The 26,607-nt window shown below is 49.8% G+C and overlaps 1 protein-coding gene across 1 annotated transcript in view; it reads left to right on the forward strand.

Moving 5' to 3' along the window:
- MTOR (mechanistic target of rapamycin kinase) overlaps positions 1–26,216 on the forward strand; it is a 56,827-nt gene extending 30,611 nt beyond the window's left edge. The window contains exons 28-56 of the mRNA XM_081341280.1: positions 796–935; positions 2,007–2,107; positions 3,097–3,212; positions 3,329–3,406; positions 3,517–3,624; positions 5,107–5,232; positions 5,419–5,550; positions 7,619–7,734; positions 9,246–9,363; positions 10,288–10,494; positions 10,635–10,735; positions 10,868–10,964; positions 11,850–11,948; positions 12,041–12,163; positions 14,564–14,746; positions 15,806–15,940; positions 16,056–16,230; positions 17,168–17,303; positions 18,377–18,524; positions 18,711–18,833; positions 19,210–19,292; positions 19,595–19,667; positions 20,853–20,927; positions 21,710–21,845; positions 22,544–22,609; positions 23,027–23,107; positions 23,823–23,903; positions 24,449–24,554; positions 25,042–26,216. Of these exons, the coding sequence (XP_081197406.1) occupies positions 796–935; positions 2,007–2,107; positions 3,097–3,212; positions 3,329–3,406; positions 3,517–3,624; positions 5,107–5,232; positions 5,419–5,550; positions 7,619–7,734; positions 9,246–9,363; positions 10,288–10,494; positions 10,635–10,735; positions 10,868–10,964; positions 11,850–11,948; positions 12,041–12,163; positions 14,564–14,746; positions 15,806–15,940; positions 16,056–16,230; positions 17,168–17,303; positions 18,377–18,524; positions 18,711–18,833; positions 19,210–19,292; positions 19,595–19,667; positions 20,853–20,927; positions 21,710–21,845; positions 22,544–22,609; positions 23,027–23,107; positions 23,823–23,903; positions 24,449–24,554; positions 25,042–25,921 (4,143 nt within the window). The 3' untranslated portion in view covers positions 25,922–26,216. The remainder of the gene's footprint in view (positions 1–795; positions 936–2,006; positions 2,108–3,096; positions 3,213–3,328; positions 3,407–3,516; positions 3,625–5,106; positions 5,233–5,418; positions 5,551–7,618; positions 7,735–9,245; positions 9,364–10,287; positions 10,495–10,634; positions 10,736–10,867; positions 10,965–11,849; positions 11,949–12,040; positions 12,164–14,563; positions 14,747–15,805; positions 15,941–16,055; positions 16,231–17,167; positions 17,304–18,376; positions 18,525–18,710; positions 18,834–19,209; positions 19,293–19,594; positions 19,668–20,852; positions 20,928–21,709; positions 21,846–22,543; positions 22,610–23,026; positions 23,108–23,822; positions 23,904–24,448; positions 24,555–25,041) is intronic.
- The last annotated feature ends 391 nt before the right edge of the window (positions 26,217–26,607 follow it).

Raw genomic sequence — 26,607 nt, forward strand, 5'->3', positions numbered from 1 at the left:
GTGTGTGTGTGTGTGTGTCTTCAAACCTGGCCCTTTGATGACTTGTGGACTTCAACTCCCGGAATTCTGGGAGTTGAAGTCCACAAGTCACAAAAGGGCCAAGTTTGAAGATCCCCCTCCCCGACTTTAATAAACAAACGTATTGCGCTAAATGGGCTCCGAGCAGAGGGAGGCAATCTAGCTACCCTTTTGTTACAAAATTTAGATGCCTTCTTTAAAAAAAAAAAAAAGATAAGATAGGAAGGGGTTTTTTTAAAAAAAAAATTCCAAAAGGAGAGAAGGTGGGACTTCCTTGGGAAAAGTCTGCCTTCGCGCTGAGCTGCCGTCCGTTTCTAAAAGGGAAATTTTGACCGATGGGAACCGAGTTTTTCCTTAGCAACTTTTAAGCTGCTTGGACTTCAGCTCCCAGAATTCCCCGTCCGTGTTGAAGCCCACGCAGTTTATAGCAGGGTGTGTGTGTGTCTGGCTGGCTGAGGAATTCTGGGAGTTGGAAGTCCAGAAGTCATCAAAGGGCCAAGTTTGAAGACAACACCACCACCCACCCTGCTTTAAAGTTACTAAGGTTTGAGAAATACTCGTCGAGAAGGTTCAGGGCAGCTAAAGGAAATGGCAGAGGCATCTCTCTGCGACGTTTCAACACCGTTTTGAGCTTCAGAAAAAGTTTTCAACTGGTTAATTACAGTTGAGCTGCCCAACTGCCAACGGATGCTGTATGCCAGTTGGGGATATCTATCTCTTGGGTTTGATGTTTCTTTTCGCCCCCCCCCCTCCCCATTTCCTGGCCCCTCCTTCTAGGAAATCCAGGCCACCTGGTACGAGAAGCTACACGAATGGGAAGATGCCTTGGTGGCCTACGACAAAAAGATGGACACCAGCAAGGATGATCCAGAGCTGATGCTAGGCCGCATGCGTTGCCTGGAAGCCTTAGGGGAATGGTAAGAGCCACGTCCTTCGCCCTCGGCAGCTTCCCGCGCTTGGAATGCTGCATCCAGTTTTGGTCACCACACCACAATATTGTTGTTGTTGTTAATTGCGAAGTCGTGTTCCTCCAGGCCTTCCTGTCCCCTGCCATCTTCTGGAGTCCCTTTAGGCTCACGCCTCCTGCTTCAGTGACTCCATCCAGCCACCTCCTTCTCTGTCGTCCCCTTCTTCTCTTGCCCTCGCGGGTCGAATCTCGAGTGCCGCGTAACAGAGTGAGCGCCTGTTACTCGTCCCAGCTTTTGCCAACCTAGCAGTTCGAAAGCACGTAAAAATGCAAGTAGAAAAATAGGGACCGCTACGGTGGGAAGGGAACAGCGTTCCGTGCGCCTTTGGTGTCTAGTCATGCCGGCCACATGACCACGGAGACGTCCTCGGACAAGCGCTGGCTCTTCGGCTTTGAAACGGAGATGAGCACCGGCCCCTAGAGTCGGAAACGATGATTGCAGGAGTTGGCTATGTCTAAGTTAATTAAAAGAAGGATTAGAGGTGATGTGATAGCAGTGATCCAATATTTGAGGGGTTGCCCCAAAGAAGGGTGGGGTGGGGTGTCAAGCTGTTCTCCAAAGCGCCCGAAGGCAGGAGAAGAAGCAACGGATGGAAACTCATCAAGGAGAGGAGCAACCTAGAACTAAGGAGAAACTTCCCGACAGTCAGCACAATTAACCAGCGGAACGACCTGCCTCCAGAAGCGGTGAATGCTCCAACCCTGAAGGTTTTTAAGAAAGAGACTGGACAGCCAGTGGTCTGAAATGGTACAAGGTTTCCTGCCTGAGCAGTGGGGTTGGGCTAGAAGACCTCCAAGGTCCCTTCCAACGCTATTATTCTCTGCCCCGCCTTGGAAGTTCTCTTCATTTCACACCAGCGTTTCTCACCCTCGCCAACTTTCAAGGCGTGCGGATTTCAACTCACCAAGCACCGCTTTTGAACGTGTGAGATGGGCCGACCCATAAATGTAATCACGAAACAAATGTGTGGGTGGACGGAGGTTTCCAGCTGGGTTTATAACTCTCGGCTCTTCTGTCTAGGGGGCAGCTGCATCAGCAGTGCTGCGAGAAATGGACCTTGGTGAACGACGAAACCCAAGCGAAGATGGCCAGGATGGCGGCGGCCGCCGCTTGGGGCCTAGGTGAGCGTCCACCCCGCCCTTTGGGGGGTCTTTGGGGGAGGAGTCCCTGGGGTTGGGGGCCTTGCGGAGGCAGTCCCACATTTGGTTGTGCGAAAGGGGCTCTCAAGAGACGTCAGCACCTGTCCCGAGCCATGAAATCGAACAATATCCCAGGTTTCCCTCTTCAGCTGGCATAAAACGGTAGGGGTTTTTTTTCCTGTACACACACACACACACAAAACACACACACAATTTGGCCCCCTTTAGCCAAGCCTCCTAGAATCAGGGCCGGGCTGCAGCATCCTGAATGTCGCAGGCGAATGTGAAAAGGCAACCAAGTCCGAACCAAGCAAATCTTGGTTAACCAAGCTCAGGATACACAACTGGGAGATTTTTAACCCGGCCGATTTGCCTACAGGCAAAACCTGTTTTCTTAGGCCAGCGATGGCGAACCTTTGAGAGACCGAGTGCCCAAACTGCGACCCAAAACCCACTTACGTATCGTCGGGTGCCGGGTGGGCGTGGCCCATTGGTGGGCGTGGCTGCGGTGGTAATGGCAAGCGGGCGGGACTAAAAAGTTCAATCAATCAATTCCAACTTCGCGAGATCTTTTTTTTTCCCCACAAGAAGTTGAAATTGATTGATTGAACCTTTTTTTTTTTTGCACACGGCGGCAAAAGCCTAAAGCAGGGATAGGCCACCTCGACTCTTTTATGACTCACGGACTTCAACTCCCAGAATTCCTGAGTCAGCTGACTCAGGAATTCTGGGAGTTGAAGTCCGTGAGTCATAAAAGAGTCGAGGTGGCCTACCCCTGGCCTAAAGCGAAAAAAGTTTTATAAAACCCAGCTGAAGCGTTAGGACTGGGGCGACGGCGCACGTGCCCACGGGCAGGGCTCTGTGTGCCAGCTGCGGCACGCGGGCCATAGGTTCGCCACCACGGTCTTAGGCTAAAGCAGATCTGTTGGTTCAAGCTGGGCTGTTGTTTCTCCCCCCCCCCCTTTCCACAGGGCAGTGGGACAGCATGGAGGAATACACTTGCATGATTCCGAGGGACACCCACGACGGCGCTTTCTACCGGGCTGTGCTGGCTCTGCATCAGGACCTCTTCTCTTTGGCTCAGCAGGTATTGCCTAAAACCTTCCCAGCCCTTTTTTGGGGGGGATTCGGGGACCTTCCTCCTTTCGAACCCCCTCCTCACCGACGATGTATCTGCCTAATCTTTTCTCTCCCCCCCCCCAGTGCATCGACAAAGCCCGCGACCTTCTGGATGCCGAACTGACGGCCATGGCGGGAGAGAGCTACAGCCGAGCGTACGGCGTGAGTAGCTCCTCTCCTCCTCCAGCTCCCCCCCCTCCCCCGTCCTTCCTTGGGGGATCCATCCCGGGGCGGCGATGATGGGGCCGACCCCCCCTTTTTTTTTCCTGCAGGCGATGGTGTCCTGCCAAATGCTTTCCGAGCTGGAAGAAGTCATCCAGTACAAGCTGGTGCCGGAACGGCGAGAGATCCTCCGCCAGATCTGGTGGGAGAGGCTGCAGGTAAGGCTCAGCCTGGACGCCACAGCTCTGAAGAAGATGGTCTGATAGTCGGAATCGGTTCTGGGACTCCCCGTAACGGGAGAAGAGCCCGCTCAGGCTCCTTAGACGAGGACTAATTCGAGGCTCAGAATTCCCCCGGAACGGTTTCTGGAACACACAGTTTCAACGATTAGAGACTTCTTTTATTTTGAAGGGTTCTTAACGGCTAAGGTTTGGATTGGAAAACGAGCAAACTAGGATTCTGCAGGACACTTTGCCATAGGCACCATTCTGAAGTGCCTGCCCAGTTTTGTCACCGGCATCCAGGACTTCCAGGTCTTTATGTGAAGTTTGGTTTCCTCCCCATCCAGCCCCACCAGCAGAGTGCAGGATCCCAGCTTGGTCTTCCTTCCTTCCTTCCTTCCTTCCTTCCTTCCTTCCTTCCTTCCTTCCTTCCTCCCTCCCTCCCTCCCTCCCTCCCTCCCTCCCTCCCTTCCCTCCCTCCCACACTCCCTCCCTCCCTTCCTTCCTTTTCTCCCTCCCTCCCTCCCTTTCCTTCCTTCCTTCCCTCCCTCCCTCCCTCCCTTCCCTCCCTCCCTCCCTCCTTTCCTTCCTTCCTTCCTTCCTTTCCTCCCTCCCTCCCTCCCTCCCTTCCTTCCCTCCCTCCCTCCCTCCCTCCCTTCCTTTCCTCCCTCCCTCCCTCTTGTGTCCCTGCCTGGTTCCCCCCAGCCCAGCCCCTGCCTTGCCAGCATTCTTCTTTCCTGGGCCATCTGGGAAGCATTTTGCCTCCAGGGCTGCATTCCTGTCTGGAGGAGCTGAAAGAGAACATTCCACCGGTGAGGAAAAGCCAAGGGGGAAAGTCTGCAGAGGGAGCTGTTTATCATCGCCCTGAGAGGGGGGAAAAAGAGGGGAAACAGGGCAACGAAAGGAGGCAGAGTTCGGCCTCTGAGTCACCTCATTCTTCTGGATCACTTAGCGGAAAGCCGCCGGTCTCCAGGAAAGCTCCAAGCAGTGTCACAAGTCGCCCCATGCGGCCACCATCCCTGCTGATCCTGGACGGCCCATCCCAACAGTTGGTCTCCCGGCTTTTAGGGGGAAAAAATAATAATAAAACTATTTGAAGAAGGAAGGTACAGAAAACCCTAGACCGCTTCTGGGTCTCTCCTAGGTGGCTAATTGAGTGAAAATATCCGGGGCAGTTGAATCTCTCCATCTCTGGCCGCGAAAGCATTTAGTATTGTGCCCAAAGGAAAACCCCCCGCTTTTCTTTCGGATACGAAAACGCGCAGATTTTGCCGAGAAAAGCGAGAGCCCTCCCAGGCCCACGGCGGTGCCAACTCTCTTATTGACTAATTGGAGCTCTGGGGTGTGCGTGTGGGGGGGGTGAAGGGGTGGGGGCTCTCCCAACCTCTGGCGCCATTCCCCAGGCCTCTTTCAGTCCCGGGAAACCGGGCCCCGTGCCGAAAGCCAGACGGCTATTGAGGAAAGGCCCTTCCTTCCCAGGGTTGCCAGCGGATCGTAGAGGACTGGCAGCGGATCCTCATGGTCCGCTCGCTGGTGGTCAACCCCCACGAAGACATGAGAATGTGGCTGAAGTACGCCAGCTTGTGCGGCAAGAGCGGCAGACTCGTGAGTTCACTCCCCTCTCCGTTCAGCCGGATTAGCTGCTTGGCTTATGCCGTCGCTTTTCGGATGGGTGGGACTTCCAGCGTTCCCAGAATTTTCCCCCAGAGGGGGGAAAAAAGCCTCGGATCTGAGCCTTGCGTTCACTTGTCCCCTACTCTTCTTCTTTTCCCCCCCCACCCCTCCCTGAAGGCTTTGGCCCAAAAAACTCTGGTGTTGCTGCTGGGAGTCGACCCCTCCCGACAGCTGGACCACCCTTTGCCCACTCTTCACCCGCAAGTGACCTACGCCTACATGAAGCACATGTGGAAAAGCGCCCGGAAGGTAAGGCGCGACGAGGCTTTCAAAGATTTATTTATTTATCTATTTATCTATTTATCTATTTATCTATTTATTTATTTGTTTATTTATCTATCTATTTATTTATTTATTTATTTATTTATTTATTTATTTATTTATTTATTTATTTATTTATTTATTTATTTATTTATTTATTTATTTGCATGGGGCTGCCTTTGAAGAGCACCCAGAGGCTTCAACTGGTGCAAAATGCGGCCGCGCGGGTGCTTGTGGGAGTATCTCGGTACTCCCACGTTACACCCCTCCTGCGCGAGCTGCATTGGCTTCCGGTTACCCTCACGAGTGCGATTCAAGGTGCTGGTAATCACCTTTAAAGCCCTACATGGCTTAGGCCCGGGGTACTTGCGAGACCACCTGCTGCCATTGTCAACCCAGATTTATTTATTTATTTATTTTATTTTAATTCCATTTATATCCCGCCCTTCTCCGAAGACTCAGGGCGGCTTACAAGCTTAGCAGTAGCCTTCATTCTATGTATATGCCTGCTTATTAGGGCTTTCACACAAACCCCAAGCGGCATTTTTTTACAAAGTCAGCTTATTGCCCCCAACAATCTGGGTCCTCATTTTACCTACCTCGGAAGGATGGAAGGCTGATTGTTGGGGGCAATAAGCTGACTTTGTAATAATGCCGCTTGGCGGGGGCCGAAAGCCCTAATAAGCAGGCATATACATAGAATGAAGGCTATTGCTAAGCACATTCGATTTGTGCTTAAATTGTAAGCCGCCCTGAGTCTTCGGAGAAGGGCTGGATATAAATGGGATTAAAAAAACCTCCCATCGCCCGGTTCGCTCCCACAGAGTCGGCCTCCTCAGGGTGCCGTCGGCCAGGCAATGCCGGCCGGCGACCCCCAGGGGGAGAGGCTTCTCTGCGGGCGCGCCGACCCTCTGGAACGAGTTGCCTCCGGAGCTGCGGACGGCCCCTGACCTTCGGTCCTTCCGCCGTGACCTGAAGACGTGGTTGTTCCAACAAGCGGGCCTGGACTGACTACGTTTTTTAATTAGGCTTTTTACTGGGTTAAATTGTTTTTTGTAATTTTGTATTTATTGTTTAATTCTCTTTTAATTTTTTTACTCTTACCTTTTTTTAAAAAAAATTTTATTGTTGTGAGCCGCCCTGAGTCCTCAGGGAGAAGGGCGGCATATAAATTTAATGAAATGAAATGAAATTTAAACTTACATGCCGCCCTTCTCCCTGAGGACTCAGGGCGGCTCACAACAATAAAAATTAAAAAAACACAGGATGAAAAGTTTTTTAAAAAGAATTAATAAATACAATAATTACGTGACAATTTTTTAAAAAAAAACCCAATAAAAACCCAATTAAAAACCGTAGTCAGTCCAGACCCGCTTGTTGGAACAACCAAGTCTTCAGGTCACGGCGGAAGGACCGAAGGTCAGGGGTCATCCGCAGCCTCCTTTTCTCGCAGGACTCTCTCTCGTTGTTGTTTTTTTTCTTTAAAAACGTTTCTCTTCTCATCTGAGAAGCTTCTTCAGCTGTGACTGGGTGGTGGGGAGAATGGGAAGGTTTATATTCCTGGTCGTTTGCATCCTTTTAGAGAGCCGTCGAGGCCACTTGGAGGTTTGCCTCGTGTGTCCTCGGGCTCACCTGAGCGGTGCAAACGGGCCTGGAGCCTCCTTGGCTGCAGGATGTTTTTCTGCCCTGGGTCCCAGTCACCGCTGAAGACGGGCGCCAAGGCTGTTGGGGATGTGTACGTGTTGTCTGCGTCTCCCACTGAGGCCCAAGTGGCTCCTGGAGTCTGCCACGTTTTCTGGAAATCCGTTTCACACTCCCGCCCTGTTCCTCCCGCTTTTTCCCCCCCCCACTTCGAGCGGTCCCCCGAGCGAACTTCTGCACGTCAAGGGCGGCCTGTAGGGTAGACTCGAGAGCGCCACGTTGGGGCCAGTGGCTTTTGAAGAGCAGAGGAGAGGAAGCCTGAGAAGGTGCCAGGCAATCTCCTAGTCCTCAGCGACCCAGCGGGTGACGCAGCAGCGCAACCCCCCCCCCCCGGGGTCGGCTCCTGTCTTTGCAGATCGAAGCCTTCCAGCACATGCAGCATTTCGTCCAGATGATGCAGCAGCAAGCCCAGCATGCCATTGCCACCGAGGACCAGCAGCACCGACAGGAACTTCACAAGCTCATGGCCCGGTGAGTGACTGCCTCGCTGAACCCAGAAACGGCACCCTAAGGCGGCGGGGGTGTGGTTTCGCATGCTGCCTGCATCCCGTGGATGGGGCTTTCCTTGTTTGCACGGACCAGTTTCTGACATGCTGGGAACCAGTGCTGGTTCCTGGACCAGGGGCTGGGGAGGCCTGCCCCAAGGGGAAAGTCCTTATTTCTGACTTTTACCTGACTAAAAATTCATCTACTCGTACCCTTTGTACACAGGCACCGATATCTGGTTCCAATAAAGCAGAATGAGATGGTTGCAAGAAGGAAGCAAATGTCTCTTTAGGTCAGGGGGGTCTTCCAACCTGGCCCTTTGATGACTTGTGGACTTCAACTCCCAGCATTCCTCAGCCGAGGCACGAGGAATCCTGGGAGTTGAAGTCCACAAGTCACGAAAGGGCCCACGTTGGAAGAGGCCTGCTTTAGACAAGTTCTTTGAGTTTGCACCGGGGGGGGGCCTTTCTCTGGAAACGCAAAACGTACTGAAGACCCCCTTTGTGAGTTGTCTTCCTGGGGCCTTGACGCAGTTTATACCCTCCAGAGGTGGGCAGTGGCCTCTTTCTGGCTGATCATCCCGAATCCAGAGCCAGGATTGGGCCCAGTTAGGTCCCGGCCATGGGGAAAAAAAAACTATTAACCAAGATGTCCTGTCGGTCCCTTGAACAACAAAGGTGACTAACAAACAAGTACCTGGAGCGCCTAACGCCAAGACGTGTCAAAAGCGGAAGGCCAAAATGACGAAACTGCATCTCGCCTATTTGGCCCTGTCGTTTCGTTTCCTTTCCTTTCCTTTCACTGTGCAGAAAGAGATTACGGTAAAAGGGAAGCCAGGCCGTCCAAAGAACACGGCGCCTAGACACGAAGCTGACCCCCCCCCCAGGCCCAGCATAGAAAAAAAATTAAATAGTGCACCATTAGAAGAAGTGGAGAGACTTGGCCCGTAGAAGGGCCAAGAGTTGGATTTGACTTTGCGGATATTCTCCTCCCCCCCCTCCTCCTCTTCCTCCTCCTCCTCCTCCAACATCATCATCATCATTATTGTCAACGCTGCTAACGTGGAATGTTCTTGCTTGACAAGAGATGAAGAAGCAGCCATTTCACCTGTTAAACGTGTGCATGGCTTTAAGAGATTGAGTTTTAAGGTTGGGAGGGGGGAACGAAGAGGATTGCACCTTTCAAGGCCATCTGGAATTAAAGAAGATGGAGAGCTTGGCGGGTTTTCTAACGGGAAGGGCAACGGATTCTTTAGATGAATTGGAGAATACGATTTAACGACAAAATTAGAAAGGTGGAGAATTGCGTTGTAATATATTGTGCGAGGGGGGCGGAGGTTTCAAGATTCCAGCTTCCTCCGAGCAAGCGTCTGCCGCTGTATTAGGCTGAATGATGGACTTTTAAGGTAAACAGTGCCGCAGAGTCACTTGAAAAGCCCGCACGTCGGAAAGGGGACAATTCCGTTGACGAGCCAGATTTCTTTGCCCCGTTCTCAGGTGTTTCCTGAAGCTGGGCGAGTGGCAGCTGAACCTGCAAGGCATCAACGAGAGCACCATTCCCAAAGTCCTGCAGTACTACAGCGCCTCCACGGAGCACGACCGCAACTGGTACAAAGTGAGTCCAGGGAGAGGTGGGCGGGTGGGCCGGCAGCTGCTTCGGGGGCCCCGTCAGCACGCGGTTCAAACCGGGAGCCAGGTTTTCTCGCCCAGGAGGAACTCAGCCTGATCTGAAACTCCGGAGGGAAAGCAATGGCGGGGCGGAAGCAAGCCGAGGGCCGGCCAGCCTTTGGAGTGAGATGAGGTGCCGAAATGTTGGGGGAAACCAGGTTTCCTCCTCCTCCCCCCCCCCCCCCCCGGTTTGCATTAGCAGCTAGAATCGGCTTTGGATGACTTAACCAGTTGGCCAAGAGGGGAAGGCCCGTGCCAGGATAAGGTTGCCGGTTCCCGAACTTTCCCAACTCCCACCTTCGGGGGGAATTTTTCTCTAGCCCACGAAGGAAGGCGAATTCACGCGTCCCGGGATAACGTTGCGGGGGTTCCAATCTGGGTCGGTCGACCAGGACCAGAAATTTAGTCTTCCGAGCTAAGATCCCCGGAAGCTCAGAAGGAAAAAAAAAAACCCTGGTCCCGGATTGCACCCAGACTCGGCATTCCACGACATTTTAGGCAAGCGCGTGTGGCCTGCGCGGTTGTAAGTTTTAAAGGGGAACAACTGTAGGTTTGAGAGAAAAGCATAGTGGCGGTAGGAGGGGGGGAAAGGAGGTGGGGGGCATTGGCTAGGAAAAAGCAGCTTGCGTCTTCGTCCTGGAAAGAAGTAAACAGAGCAAGAGGAGAGAGATTCACAGCTATCGGACGAAGAGACACCGAAACGTTGCCGGGTTGTTCCCTGGGAAATTGGGGAAAGGAGGAGAGGTCCGTGAAGTTTGGCTTCCGGGGAAACGGAGGCCTTGAAACCGAAAACGTCCGGAAGGCTGAACTGCCCCAACGGGGAGAGCCGGACCAGTGCCATTGAGGGGGGGGCTCTTCTCTTCTCTTCCAGGCCTGGCACGCCTGGGCCGTGATGAACTTCGAGGCGGTGCTGCACTACAAGCTCCAGAACCAGGCCCGGGACGAGAAGAAGAAGCTACGCCACGCCAGCGGGACCAGCGTCGCCAGCGCCAACACGGAAGGCAGCAACAGCGAAAGCGAGGCCGAGAGCGCGGAGAACAGCCCGGCCCCTTCTCCCGTGCAGAAGAAGGTCATGGAGGTCAGGCTGCTCCCAGGGGCCCCCACGTTGGCAGATTCCCCCCCCTCCCTCCCTCGCAAGAAATCCTCGACTCCCCCTTATTTTTGGAGAAGAGAGAGAGACTCATCCTTCCTTCCCTTTCCCCCCCCCCCCCCGAACAGGATTTGTCCAAAACGCTGCTGATGTACACTGTGCCGGCAGTCCAGGGCTTCTTCCGATCCATCTCTCTGTCCCGGGGAAACAATCTGCAGGATACTCTCCGGTACCTTTTGATTTGAATTGAATTGATTTGATTTGAATCATCAGATTTGGGTGGGGCGGGGCGGGGTGGCGGGTGGCGTCGCTTTGCTAGGCAAGAAAAGAGAGCTAATGGGATCGGCTTGCCTCCCTCCAGGGTTCTCACACTGTGGTTTGACTATGGCCACTGGCCGGAAGTCAACGAAGCCTTGGTGGAAGGGGTCAAGGCCATCCAGATCGACACCTGGCTGCAGGTAAGGGGCCGCTCTGAAGCACGAACTGCCTTTTTTCTGACGCTGACGGGAGCGTTTCCCAACCTGGGCAACTTGCAGGTGGGCGGACTGTCAACTCCCAGAATTCCCCAGCCGGCCTGCCCACTTCTATATGGGCACCTGCGGACATGTAACAACAACAGCGGCAGCAACAACAACATTAATACCTGGTTGATACCTAGGATGCTGGCAGGCGACCTGTGTCGGCCATCGGCACCAGTCAGTTTGAACGTTCAGTTGACCAAGGTTCAGGTTTAATGAATAAAAGATCGTAATAGTAAAGTTGGAAGGGACCTTGGGAGGTCATCTAGTCCAACCCCCAGCTCAGGCAGGAGACCCTATACCATTTCAGACAAATGGCTGTCCAGCCTCTTCTTAAAAACTTCCAGTGTTGGAGCATTCACGGCTTCTGGAGGCAGGTTGTTCCACTGGTTAATTGTTCTCACTGCCAGGAAATTTCTCCTTAGTTCCTGGTTGCTTCTCTCCTTGGTTAGTTTCCATCCGTTGCTTCTTTGTCCTGCCTTCAGGCACTTTGGAGAATAGCTTGACTCCCTCTTCTTTGGGGCAGCCCCTGAGATACTGGAAGGCTGCTATCCTGTCCCCCCTGGTCCTTCTCTGGATGCATTAATGTGATGCAATATCAGCAAAACATATCTTCCTCCTCCTCCTCGTGTAGTGTGCTCATTCCTTTGGCCGGGCCCGTTCTCCAGCTAACAACCTGGCTTCTGACACGGAGCTCTGGGTTTTGAAATAGGAAGCTCTGCCCACCTGCAGAGGGACAGTGGGATGTGTTGAGTGACAGCTGCCTGGTTAATCTCTCTTACCTCTCCTTCTCTTGCTCCACCCACCCACCCGCTGAAAAATCAGGTCATCCCACAGCTGATTGCAAGAATCGACACCCCTCGGCCTTTAGTGGGACGGCTCATTTACCAGCTGCTCACCGACATCGGGAGGTACCATCCGCAGGTGAGATAACCCTACATTCAGACACACAGCCCTTCCAGACTCCAAACCAACCAGGTTTGGATAAGATCGCTCTTTTCTGGCTCCTCCTCTAGGCTCTGATCTACCCTCTGACGGTCGCCTCCAAGTCCACGACGACAGCCCGGCACAACGCCGCTAACAAGATCTTGAAAAACATGTGCGAGCACAGCAACACCCTCGTCCAGCAAGCCATGATGGTGGGTGACGTAGGCAGGTTGCGCGCGCGCTCCTCTCCGCAGCTCCCTGCCATCCTTTCGCCCCGGGGCGAAAGCGCAGCAAAATGAGCCCGCTCGTTCTTTCGCAGCCCTTCTCCCCCCCCCCCCCTTGCTTTTCGTAGATTCACTTCGGCTTCCCAGTTCAGGAATTCTCTCTTCCCCTTTTATTATTTTATTCAGGTTTTTTGTTTTTTTACAAACACCGAGCCTTGTTTGTTTGTTTCTGCGCGCGCTTGTTTATCGCATGCACCGTTTGAAAGAATCCGATCGGGGCTCTCGAAGAGCGGATTTTTTTTTTAAAAAAAAGTTTTATATATATATATTTTTTTAAAAAAAATCTTTTACGTTTCCCCACCGCTCTCTCGCGTTCGTGGCACATACGGTTCTGTTCTGGCTTATTAACTCTGGTCAGCCTTATTTGGGTCATGTCTTCCAAGCTGTTGTCCTTCCTCAGAACAGTAACTGCTTACGTGGACTTCCCCCTGAACGCCGCTTAAAGCAAGCTTGGGTAGAGAACTGGAGCTCTTTTCCGCAAATTTTGGGGGAAAGTCTGTTGAAGCTCCCTTCGCTCCACGCACACCCTCTCTGCTGCTGTTGCTAAAACAGGAAATGGGGAAGGGAGCTTGCCAAAAGGCCACGCGGGGATCCCTTGCGTTACAGATGCTGGAATTGTGTTCAGAAGCTTTTTTGTGGCTCCCTCTAGCAGTCAGTCTGGGTTACATCCCTGACTAACCCAGTTAATCTAGGCAGCAAGCTTGCTGTTGACTGAACATGGCCTGGGGCTGCGTTAGCCAGGAAAAAAAAGAGAGACTTTATTCCAGTCTGCAAAACAAACCCGCCCGTCAGATGCCCTGGAAAGAAGGAGGCTTTAGCTCAGGAGTCTTCGAACTTGGCCCTTTTCTGGCTTGTGGAATTCTGGGAGTTGGAAGTCCACAAGTCACAAAAGGGCCAGGTTTGAAGACACACACACACACACACACACACACACAGAGACACACACACACCGCTTTAGCTGTTGGATACAAGAAGTTCGTCTGAAATTTTGCCTGGGGCTTCTTCCACTTGTTATTCTTCTGTGTCTAGATCAAACTGTGATGCCGACGCGAAAACAAGTCCCTGTTTGTGATAGTAGCCGACTTAACCAGCCGACGGGCCGGGCTCTGCTTCTCTCCGTATTCACGTAGCGTGAATGTTATCCGCTAAGAGCTTCCCCTTGAGCACAGTAATTTCACCTTTGGGCACTGAATGTGAAGTGTTAATTACCACTTTACAAGGCCCTGGTAAGGCCACACTCGGAACGCTGCGTCCGGTTTTGGTCCCCACGATGTAAAAAAGGTGTTGAGACTCTAGAAAGAGTGCGGAGAAGAGCAACAAAGATGATCAGGGGACTGGAGGCTAAAACACGCAAGGAACGGTGTCTAGAATTGGGGATGTCTAGTCTAATGAAGAGAAGGACTTCATTAGTTTCCATCCATTGCTTCCTTTCCTGCCCTCAGATGCTTTGGAGAATTAGAATTAGAATTAGAATTAGAATTAGAATTAGAATTAGAGTAGAGTAGAGTAGAATAGAATAGAATAGAATAGAATAGAATAGAATAGAATAGAATAGAATAGAATAGAATAGGAGAGAGATGGAAGAATAGAATAGAATAGAATAGAATAGAATAGAATAGAATAGAATAGAATAGAATAGAATAGAATAGAATAGAATAAGGATAGGATAGGATAGGATAGGATAGGATAGGATAGGATATAGAATAGAATTAGGATAGGATAGGATAGGATAGGATAACAGTTGGAAGGGACCTTGGAGGTCTTCTCGGCCAACCCCCTGCTCAGGCAGGAAACCCTATACCATTTCAGACAAATGGTTGTCATCATTTCAGACAAACTTCAGACCACTTCTGGAGGCAGGTTGTTCCACTGGTTAATTGTTCTCACTGTCAGGAGATTCCTCCTTAGTTCTAGGTGGCTTCTCTCCTCGATGAGTTTCCATAAAGCTGTTCCTAGACCCGAGGCGGCAGGCTTGGGGCCCCGTCCGCTCAGAGGATGTTAAGGGTCATTCCCTCGCTTCAGTCTCTCGGCGTCTCCTGCTACCCCTCTGCTGATTTTAGGTGGGGCAGCGCCAGCCCAGAGGACACACATTTCCTCCATCGGGGTAGATCTGAGACCCCGACCGACCTCCCACTGCTGAGAGGGTCGCTTGTTCTTCCGCCCTGGCCTCCTCCAACCCAGCAGGTTGGGGTGGAGAACAAAGGGAAGCTTCAGTGAAGCGACTCGGCCTCCTGTGCTGTTGAATGCCAACACACACACACACACACACACACCCTCCCCTTTGCCCATTAACCTCTCCCGGGGGCCCTTCCTCCCCTCTGCCACCAGGTGAGCGAAGAACTGATCCGCGTGGCCATCCTCTGGCACGAGATGTGGCACGAAGGGCTGGAGGAAGCCTCTCGCCTCTACTTCGGGGAGAGGAACGTGAAGGGGATGTTTGAGGTGCTGGAGCCGCTGCACGCCATGATGGAGCGGGGTCCTCAGACCCTCAAGGAAACCTCCTTCAACCAGGTACCAGCGAAAGAGGGGCCGGCCTGTCCAGGAGAAAACAAAAATCACCACACACACCCCGGGCTGCGCCCACGGAAAAAGAAATCCCCAAGAGTTGCGAGGGGGACAGCGCGTAGACTTAGATACCGCTTCGCGGGGCTTTACAGCCCCCTTTGAGCGGTTTACAGAGTCAGCACATGGCCCCTAACAAATCGGAGTGTCCTCATTTGACCCACCTCGGAAGGATGGAAGGCCGAGTCCGCTTTGAGCCGGTCAGGATTGAACTGCTGGCTGTGGGCAGAGTCAGCCTGCAATGCTGCATTTTAACCATTGCATACCATGGATGGATGGAAGGAAGGAAGGGCAATAGCACTCAGACTTATAGACCACTTCACACTGTCAGCCTGTTGCCCCAATGTCAGCCTGTTGCCCCCACCCCCCCAACAATCTGGGTCCTCATTTTACCCACCTCGGAAAGATGGAAGACTGAGTTAACCTTGAGCCAGTCAGGATCGAACTGCTGGCAGCGGGCAGAGTCAGCCTTCAATGCTACATTTTAACCATTTCATACCATGGATGGATGGATGGATGGATGGATGGATGGAAGGAAGGAAGGAAGGAAGGAAGGAAGGAAGGAAGGGCAATAGCAATAGCACTCAGACTTATAGACCACTTCACAGTGCTTTACAGCCCTCTCTGAGTGGTTTGCAATGTCAGCCTGTTGCCCCCTCCCCAACAATCTGGGTCCTCATTTTACCCACCTCAGAAGGAAAGGATGGGAGAGGCCGACTCAACTTCGAGCCGGTCAAGATCGAATTGCCTGCAAAGGCTACATTTCTAACCACCCGCCACCACGGCCTCTCGGAAACGTCCCTCCCGTCCGGCATAATGAATTAGGAGATGCCACGTCAGGGGGGTCACCCGGTGATCAGCCCAAAGCCACCAGCGATCAACTTGCTAGCTTTAGGTTGAGGATCGGGAAAGAGAAAAGCTCCGATCGTGGCTATTTTGAAATCCTTTTTCAAGTGGGGGTGGTGGGGAAGGAGTTTGCAGATCCGGGAGCAACTCTTTTCCTTGCAGGCTTACGGCAGAGACCTGATGGAGGCCCAGGAGTGGTGCCGTAAATATATGAAGTCGGGAAACGTCAAGGATCTCACCCAGGCTTGGGATCTGTACTACCACGTCTTCCGGCGGATCTCCAAGCAGCTGCCTCAGGTCTGGGAGAGGATCCTTGATCCCCGTGGGGATTATTTTTTCCCCCCAATTGCCCTTTGGAATCCGCCCTAAGCTGCTTCGTTTGCTTGCTTCCCCCCCCCCCTCTTGCCAACAGCTGACTTCCTTGGAACTCCAGTACGTTTCTCCCAAACTCCTGATGTGCCGTGATTTGGAGCTGGCCGTCCCGGGAACCTACGACCCGAATCAGCAGATCATCCGGATTCAGTCCATCGCGCCTTCCCTGCAAGTCATCACCTCCAAGCAGAGGCCGAGGAAGTTGACCTTAATGGGTGAGAAAACTGGCTCGTGAGGGAAGGAAGGAAGGAACCGCGGCTTTCTCTGAGGCCTCCGACTTGGCTCGGCTTTTCCCTCGGTTTGCTGAGGGATTCCAGATGTGTCAATTGCCGGTTCTCTCTTGCGGAACGGCGTCCAATTAAAAAAGGCATCGCGTCGGGAGAGCGAGCCGGTGCCCTGATTGCCTTTTGTCAGCCCTGTCCCCATTCCTGTACCTCTGGGGATGCAGAGCAAAAATCAATTTCTTGTAACCGTCCAGATCATTTAAGGCCGCGGCGGCGAACCTACGGCACGCAGAGCCCTCTCTGTGGGCACGCTCCAGTCCTGGGCCTTCAGCTGGGTTTCATAAAACCTTTTCGCTTCAGGCCTCCGCCACCGTGCGCAAAACGAAAAAAAAAGGTTCAATCAAACAATCCATTTCAACTTCTCGCAGGAGAAAAAAAAAGAATCTCGCCAAGTTGGAATTGATTGATTGAACTTTTTAGTCCCACCCAGTCTGCCGTTCCCACCGCAGCCACGCCCACCCAACGGGCCACGCCCACCCGGCAATACAGAAGCGGGTTTTGGGTCGCCGTTTAGGCACTCGATCTGTAAAAGTTTCGCCATCACTGCTTTAAGGAGTCCAGGAATAAAACGCACCCAGGCTAAGAAATTAGAAGGGTGAAATTGATGGGTCTAGTGACGGGTGAAGAAGCTTGGGAAAGATCAGCGAAAGTTTGGCCTACAGGATTTTGTTTCGCTCTGCTATATTTTGCCCTGTTCATTCCCAGCTTAACAAGGGCAGCGCCTGTGCTTCTTATCCGACTGTAGGAACTTAAATCGAAACAACGTAGATACTACATCTTCTAATTTGCCTCGGATGCAAGTCCTCTCTTGGCTTCTTCACGCAGGTTTCCCACACCTGAAGAGATCTTTTTTTTTCCCCTTCCACAGGAAGCAACGGGCACGAGTTTGTGTTTCTTCTGAAAGGGCACGAGGACCTTCGCCAGGATGAGCGAGTGATGCAGCTCTTCGGCCTCGTCAACACGCTCCTGGCCAACGACCCCACGTCTCTCCGGAAAAACCTCAGGTGCCCCCTCTGGCTTCATCCCAGCCAGCATAAGTGGCTTGTTAGGAAAGATGGGTGGCGAGGTCTCCTTGGGCACAATAGGGAGGAGAAATTAGAAATGCAACACTTTGGAGGAAGAGGTGTTGTAATGGAGAGGAGAGACCTTTGACGGGGTTGCCGTAACTTTACTAGATGCCTTCTTGAATAGAAATTAGAGTAGAGTAGAGTAGAGTAGAGTAGAGTAGAGTAGAGTAGAGTAGAGTAGAGTAGAGTACAATAGAATAGAATAGAATAGAATAGAATAGAATAGAATAGAATAGAATAGAATAGACAGATTGTAGAATAGAGTAGAATAGAATAACAATAGAATAGAATAGACAGATTGTAGAATAGAGTAGAATAGAATAAGAATAAGAATAGAATAGAATAGAATAGAATAGAATAAACAGATTGTAGAATAGAATAGAATAAAATAGAATTAGAATTAGAATAAAATAGAATAGGAATAGAATAGAATAGAATAGAATAGAATAGAATAGAATAGAATAGAATAGAATAGAATAGAATAGAATAGACAGATTGTAGAATAGAATAGAATAGAATAGAATAGAATAGAATAGAATAGAATAGAATAGAATAGAATATCATTATTGTGATTGTATATCTCACAACGAAATTACGTGCTGTCCACAGTGCACACTACATAGAAGTAAAAAGCACAAATAAAAACGTACATCATATACACACATCCTTCACATTCTATCCTGTACCGTCTGCTAGATGGTAATAGTTCAAAAAAAAGAATGTCCGGGATGAGACAAGCCTTCAAGAATGTTTTGAATGCTGCAATAAGTTTTGGAATCCCATTATGAGGATGGGAGGAAGCAGCACGGAGATGCCAAAGGCATGCAGGGGCCTCGCGTGGTGCTCCGTTGGCCATGATAACAGGCTGCTTCAGCTAAGCCAACAGATTTGTGTGAAGCCATTCGGAGAGCATGTACTTCGGCCTCCATGTTTCTGTGACCCTCGTTTTTTTCAGTCCCATTTGTCTGTGAGCACAAAGCCCAGCCTTCTTCTCCTTTCTCCTCCTGTAGCATCCAGCGCTATGCGGTGATCCCTCTTTCCACCAACTCCGGGCTCATAGGCTGGGTGCCTCACTGCGACACTCTGCACGCGCTCATTCGAGACTACCGGGAGAAGAAGAAGATCCTGCTCAACATCGAGCACCGCATCATGCTGAGGGTGAGCTATGACCTTGCGCAACCTTTAGGAGTTTCGCAAACTCTTTTATCCTGTCCCTGAATCTCAGGTTAAGGAAACACGGCTGGATAAGTCCCACACGGTTGGTCCCTACCTGTTGAACCTTTCCCTCTTCCCTGAAAAGGATATTAATGGCTGACGGATGTCGTTAATCTGAATTGTTCTTAGATGGCTCCCGATTACGACCACCTCACCCTAATGCAAAAGGTGGAAGTGTTTGAACACGCGGTCAACAATACAGCTGGGGATGACCTGGCCAAGCTTCTGTGGCTCAAGAGTCCTAGCTCAGAGGTAAAAAAAAACAAACCACCATTCCTGGTCCTTCTTGTCCTCCAGTCAGGATTAGAGCAGAACATGGAATAAATTGTCACATGGATAAAACGCTCCACTTCGTGGTTACTTCCCATTTTCAAATATCTGTGTTAAGAGCTCAAACGGCTGCTGTTCCACATTCTTTTCTAAAGAAAGAAAGAGAGAGAGAGAGAGAGAGACAGAAAGAGAGAGAAAGAAAGAAAGAGAAAGAAAGAGAGAGAGAGAGAGAGATGATAGATAGATAGATAGATAGATAGATAGATAGATAGATAGATAGATAGATAGATAGATAGATAGATAGATAGTCCCAACTGGGCATAAATTCCCCACTTTTTGATATATTGTTTTTCCATAGGTGTGGTTTGACCGAAGAACCAATTACACCCGTTCGTTAGCTGTGATGTCAATGGTTGGCTACATTTTGGGTCTTGGCGACAGGCAAGTGAAACTAAACTTATTTCCCTAAAGAATAAAAAAAACCCGTTCACAGTCCCTTCCCTCTTCACAGACCCCAGCTGTCAATAAATCGTAATTAACAGCAGTAAGCTAAGCCAATTAGCTGAATTGTACCCAGTGCCCACGACCTAAAGTTTGGAAAGAAAAGGGAATTGGAAGAACTGAGCCGAGCAGAATTGCGCTTTATGTAATCATTTGGGGGGGGCGGGGTGTTAATTATAGGATGTGATATTCCGAGTTCCTGGCACGAACTGTCCAGTAAATAGCGTGGTTCCTTTAAACAGGCATCCCTCCAACCTTATGCTGGACCGGCTGAGTGGCAAAATCCTGCACATCGACTTTGGAGATTGCTTCGAGGTAAGCTGGTGGGATTTGCTTTTTGGAAAGCGAAGCACTCGGCGGAAGCTAAGATAAAGACAGGGGGAAAAAATCTGTCCTCATTTCGTACCCACTCAGGGCTGATCTGTCTCTTTCTCTCTTTTAATGTTAACTTAAACGTGGGTCCTTCCAAGGTTTTCTGCTGCGGGAAAGTAGGAGCGGAATCCCAAGAGGAATGAAGATCAGGAAAGACGTTGAATAGAAAATTAGGCAGAACAGAATGACAGGGGACCTTGGAGGTCTTCTAGTCCAACCCCCTGCTCAGGCAGATAAACCCTGTACCATTTCAGACCAAGGGCTGTCCAGTCTCTTCTTAAAAACTTCCAGTGTTGACTGCCTACTATAGAAGAGTGGACTTTAAAAGTTTCAAACCTGGCGGAAATGGCAAAAGATTTCAGCATATTTGAAAGAACAATTGCAGCAGAGATAGGTTTTGGAATGGAGAAGATGGATCGATTATATTCAGAATAAATATGGGACTAGAAAGTTTCATTTAGTATATGAATAAGTATTAGTATTATATGATGTATTATTAATTAGTTATTATTATTTAGTTATTTGGTTATGTTAAGAGGAGTTAAGGTGCGATAGAATTTAAAGTGTCTTTTTTAGTTGGTTAGCATATTTTAGCTTAAGTTGGTTAAAGTTTATACCCTGTATTCAGCTCTGGGAAGTCGGGGGGGGGAGGGGGAGGGAGAGGGAGGGAGTTTATGTTTTTTAAAATGTATTTTAAAACTTTTCAATTAAAAAAAAAACTTCCAGTGTTGGAACACCCACAACTTCTGGCGGCAAGCAGTTCCACTGGTTAATTGTCCTCTCTGTTAAGGAAGTTTCTCCTTAATTCCAGGTTGCTTCTCTCCTTGATCAGTTTCCCTCCGTCGCTTCTTGTCCTGCCTTCTGGCGCTTTGGAGAACAGCTTGACTCCCTCTTCTTTGGGGCAGCCCCTGAGATATTGGATATTGCTATCACGTCGTCCCTAAACTAAACATACCCAATTCTAGCAGCCGTTCTGGCATCATTTTGCTCCTCGCTATCACGGTCCTGAGTCAATTTGAGCCACTTAAAACCTCAGGAACCTGAACCACAGTCTTGAATACCTTTCAGCACTCGCCATTCCCTACTTCGGGAAACCTCCGTTCATTTCTTTGCCTGGATTTTTTTTAGGTGGCAATGACCAGAGAGAAATTCCCGGAGAAGATCCCGTTCAGGCTAACTCGGATGTTGACCAACGCCATGGAGGTAAGCCAGATCCCGCAACGTTCGAAGCATCCCGTGTTCTAAAGTAAACTTGACTCTTCTTTTTCTTTCATTTACAATGTCAGTCTATCCATTTCTGCACACTCTTTAAAAAAAAATTTTTTTTTAATAATTAAACGCTTCCTCCGTTGGTAAATCTTCCATTTTTCCAATATCGAGCGAATACAATTCTTGCTGCAGTTAACGTATGTAAAATTAAACACGGACGCTCTTTTCTCGTAGTTTCCTCTAATTACGCCTACAAAAAAATAATTCTGGCTTCAACACTGTATGTTTTGGTTTTTTCCCCCCCATCATTTTCTTTAACCACGGATGTATTCTTCACCGGAATCTTTTGGCTTTAGGGCATGTCCACCAAAGATAGGGAATAAGCGCCCGGTTTTGGTTTGCATTTCCAACAATTGCTTGATGTGTTTTGAAACGTTTCCCCCCCCCATCCTCCCCTGTTTTGATGCGGTCACGTTGCTGTTCACATTCCCGCCACCTCACAAGGCATTCCAGACACTCCAGGAAAAAGTCGCTAGGACTTAACACCACCATCATGGCTGGTCAGGAAGCAGCAGAAGTCCTGATTGGCACCACGGGTTTGGCCAGTCAGAAGAGGGACGTCCCGCCTCCATGAAGCCAGGCCCTGCGCACCTTTTGCCCACCAGGATGCTTGCAAAGCCTTCCTGGCCTTCCAGACCTCCACGACTCGGAGTTTTTTTTTTGGATCAGACCCCCTTTGAATGGACCTCCCCACCTTTTCCTTCCCTCCCACTTAGGTCACTGGCCTGGATGGGAACTACCGCATCACTTGCCACACCGTGATGGAGGTCTTACGAGAGCACAAGGACAGCGTCATGGCTGTATTGGAAGCCTTCGTGTACGATCCCCTGCTCAACTGGAGGCTGATGGACAGTACGTTGGCCTGAAAGAGGAAGACTGTGGCTGGAGGACACCCCCCCCTCGCCCTCTCTCTCTCTCTCCCAGGCAGAAACACACACCCACACACAAACACACACACCCCACAATCACCCTAAAATACCGATTAGTCTAAAAACCAAGAATCTGGTTGAGTTAAAAGCTTTTGCGAGTTGCCACTCACTTCAGTCCACCAGAATAGAGCTGGAAGGGACCCCTGGAGGTCTTCTAGTCCAACCCCCTGCTCAAGCAGGAGAGCCGATATGGACTGTCCAGTCTCTTCTTGGAAATCTCCAGCGGTGAAGCCCCTACAACATCTGAATGCGGGGGGGGTGGCGGCGGGGGGGGGTGGTCCTTCGCCAGGTGGGCACTAATAGCTTAGGAAAGCTTTTGCCTTCCGATCCAGTTCTGTTAATCGGAAAAAGGGGTTACCTGATTGGCTAGAACTTAACAGGGCCCTCCTCTTAACGGTGTCGATTTACGTACAGAAAGCTCGATAGCTGGGTGGTTGTTTAGCAGAAGGTTGGTGCCTTTGGAGATAAAACCAAGAGAAGTTGCTTGGGGTTTACCCAAACGCTCCTCCAGAACTAGTCGGCTCCTACGATAAGCGGTTGTTGCTTTCACGTGCTCCTGTCGTGTGTGTGTGCGTGTGTGTGTCAGGGACCTGGAAAGACCCTCTTTTTCTTTCTTTGCAGCCAACACCAAAGGTAACAAACGGTCTCGGACCCGCACGGATTCGTACTCTGCTTGTCAGTCAGTCGGTGAGCGCGGACAAAGCGTCCTTCTTTTACTCTACCTCGCTTCCTCCTTGAATGGGGACAACGCTCAAGTAGCTGTCCTTCCTCTGTGCAAAGCTTTTTGACCCCTTGACATTGGACCTTTCCCTCCCTGTTGAAAGGGGAGGGAGGGTGGGCCCTTGGAGCCCCACGGAGGGGCTTTTCTTGGTTGCAGAACAGATTTCGTTTGCTTCCCCTTAAAATACCCCTCCCTCTTTTTACCATCTTGGAACACGTCCGGACCAGCACTTAAAACCTTCCCTCTTTCTCCCAAGCAGCCTAAATCTCTTTGGCTGCTGGGATCCATCTTAACGTATGTCAGCGCGAGAAAAGTCAGGAGCAGAACACGACGGTTTTACCTAACCGCTTCCCTCCTTTTTTATTATTATTATTTTTTTTAAGAAATGCTGGACAGCGTGGAACTGGGTGAAACAGCCCACAAGAAAGCTGGATCAACAGTGCCCGAATCCATCCATTCCTTCAGTAAGTTTAGAGACCTTGTCTTTTCCGGTTAAGACGCCAGACATATATATATATATATATATATATATATATATATATATATATATATATATATATATATATATATATATATATATATATATATATATATATATATATATATATATATATATTAAAAAATAGCTTTACGCCTCTAAAACGGAGGCTCGGCTTCGAAATGTACAACACAAAACAACTTACAATAATCAGGTGAATGATCAGGCTTTATAAAGTTGACCTGCGTTAAGGGCCATCAGGAGGTTTCGTGGCGGCAGTTTCCTCCCGCTGTCTCTCTCACTTACAAGCATCTTATTCTGTCCTCAATTTACTGTTGCAAGTCCTTTGAGTGAACTAATGTTAAAAGGGGGAAAAAAACCCACAATATTGTCATAGTCACAATCACCAAAAGCCTCTTGACCCACTTTGGCCTACTGTTCAAAAGATTCAAGGATCCCCCCCCCAACCTTATCTTTCAAAGAAAATTAATCTGGTGCCTCTCTGCTTTGATAATATACAAGGTTGGGATGTTCAGAACTGGACCTTGTTATGGAATAGGACCATTTCCTCTCTTCACCAGAATCCAGAAAAAACAGACTTGTTAAGAATTCTAGCCACGATGCAAAATAGGTAACTACAGACGGATTGCTCAGATATCTTCCGATTTATCCGTGGCTCACTTTTTTTTTTCCTTTTTCAGTCGGGGACGGCCTCGTGAAACCAGAAGCCCTAAATAAGAAAGCTATTCAGATTATCAACAGAGTCCGGGATAAACTCACAGGTCAGTAAATCCCGCGTCACTTCTAGAAGATCCTGTCGCCAAGAATTTGCAATCTTTAGCTCTCATCCCTGGTAGTGGAAAGCGGGGAGGAGCAGACAAAAGTCAGAAATAGTTGCACTTAGATCAGAGCGCCCCCCCCAACCTTCGGGGCACCAGGGACCGTTTCCGTGGAGAGGGGATTTTTTTCCCCCGCAGATCGGAGGGTACGTGGTTTTGTGTGCTGCCTGCATCCCACGGATGGAGCTTTGCTTGTTTGCCCGGACCGGTTACTGGCATGCCGCGTGGCCCTGTGCTGGTCCACGGACTGGGGTGGGGTTGGGGACCCCCGACTTAAGACGATGTGAGAGCAGAGCGGCAAATGAGGGAGTCAGCCAAGACTTGAGGGCAAAGAGCGAGTTCCGGAAGGGGCGAAAAATCCTTCATCCAGAACAGGAAGACCACTTTGACAGAATAGTTACTAGCCGCTAGTGTTGCTCCGGTTCGGCCTGTCTTTGCCGAGAAAGGCCCGCCCTCTCCAACGCTTCTCTTGTTCTTCCCTCGCCAAGGACGAGACTTCTCCCATGACGAAACCCTGGACGTGCCCACCCAGGTGGAACTGCTGATCAAGCAGGCCACCTCCCACGAGAACCTTTGCCAGTGCTACATCGGATGGTGAGTGTGTGTGGGGGGGGCGGTTTTTCCGCTGAGCCTCGGCAAGGACCCTGGGGGCTCGCCCGTGGAGTGCACCGAGTTCTGGATAGTACAGGATCTCCTCAGAGCAACTCCACTGTTACTCCTCTGTTACAGAGAGTGCAGAATTATTAGGCAAATGAGTATTTTGACCACATCATCCTCTTTATGCATGTTGTCTTACTCCAAGCTGTATAGGCTCGAAAGCCTACTACCAATTAAGCATATTAGGTGATGTGCATCTCTGTAATGAGAAGGGGTGTGGTCTAATGACATCAACACCCTGTATCAGGTGTGCATAATTATTAGGCAACTTCCTTTCCTTTGGCAAAATGGGTCAAAAGAAGGACTTGACAGGCTCAGAAAAGTCAAAAATAGTGAGATATCTTGCAGAGGGATGCAGCACTCTTAAAATTGCAAAGCTTCTGAAGCGTGATCATCGAACAATCAAGCGTTTCATTCAAAATAGTCAACAGGGTCGCAAGAAGCGTGTGGAGAAACCAAGGCGCAAAATAACTGCCCATGAACTGAGAAAAGTCAAGCGTGCAGCTGCCAAGATGCCACTTGCCACCAGTTTGGCCATATTTCAGAGCTGCAACATCACTGGAGTGCCCAAAAGCACAAGGTGTGCAATACTCAGAGACATGGCCAAGGTAAGAAAGGCTGAAAGACGACCACCACTGAACAAGACACACAAGCTGAAACGTCAAGACTGGGCCAAGAAATATCTCAAGACTGATTTTTCTAAGGTTTTATGGACTGATGAAATGAGAGTGAGTCTTGATGGGCCAGATGGATGGGCCCGTGGCTGGATTGGTAAAGGGCAGAGAGCTCCAGTCCGACTCAGACGCCAGCAAGGTGGAGGTGGAGTACTGGTTTGGGCTGGTATCATCAAAGATGAGCTTGTGGGGCCTTTTCGGGTTGAGGATGGAGTCAAGCTCAACTCCCAGTCCTACTGCCAGTTTCTGGAAGACACCTTCTTCAAGCAGTGGTACAGGAAGAAGTCTGCATCCTTCAAGAAAAACATGATTTTCATGCAGGACAATGCTCCATCACACGCGTCCAAGTACTCCACAGCGTGGCTGGCAAGAAAGGGTATAAAAGAAGAAAATCTAATGACATGGCCTCCTTGTTCACCTGATCTGAACCCCATTGAGAACCTGTGGTCCATCATCAAATGTGAGATTTACAAGGAGGGAAAACAGTACACCTCTCTGAACAGTGTCTGGGAGGCTGTGGTTGCTGCTGCACGCAATGTTGATGGTGAACAGATCACAACACTGACAGAATCCATGGATGGCAGGCTTTTGAGTGTCCTTGCAAAGAAAGGTGGCTATATTGGTCACTGATTTGTTTTTGTTATGTTTTTGAATGTCAGAAATGTATATTTGTGAATGTTGAGATGTTATATTGGTTTCACTGGTAAAAATAAATAATTGAAATGGGTATATATTTGTTTTTTGTTAAGTTGCCTAATAATTATGCACAGTAATAGTCACCTGCACACACAGATATCCCCCTAAAATAGCTATAACTAAAAACAAACTAAAAACTACTTCCAAAAATATTCAGCTTTGATATTAATGAGTTTTTTGGGTTCATTGAGAACATGGTTGTTGTTCAATAATAAAATTAATCCTCAAAAATACAACTTGCCTAATAATTCTGCACTCCCTGTATTCTAATCAGGTTCTAGCCTGATGGGTTACCTTGCCTTATGCCGAGCTGGTCGGGGCCAAGAGCCTTGCTCAATTCATTCAAAGTTTCCTACGTTTTGTGGAGCACGGAAACGCAGAGGTGGATTTGCAGTAGGAGCCGGCAGTCCCGTTTTATTTCTTGAAACATAAACCGATTGGAACCCAGCTTAAGGGAGGCCTTTCTGGACCTTCCTCCCAAAGGACTTTTCCGCCCCTCTTTAACAGCGTCAGCCGGATAGTAGCGGGAAAAGCCACCTGCGGGTCTTAGGAGCCACAGCAGCCTCCTGTTTACCTGTAAAATATAGGCCGGTGACCTGGGTGGGAAGACGGCCCATAAA

This window comes from Vipera berus (assembly GCF_964194415.1).
Source record: "Vipera berus genome assembly, chromosome: 17".
In the NCBI taxonomy this organism is placed as follows: Eukaryota; Metazoa; Chordata; class Lepidosauria; order Squamata; family Viperidae; genus Vipera; species Vipera berus.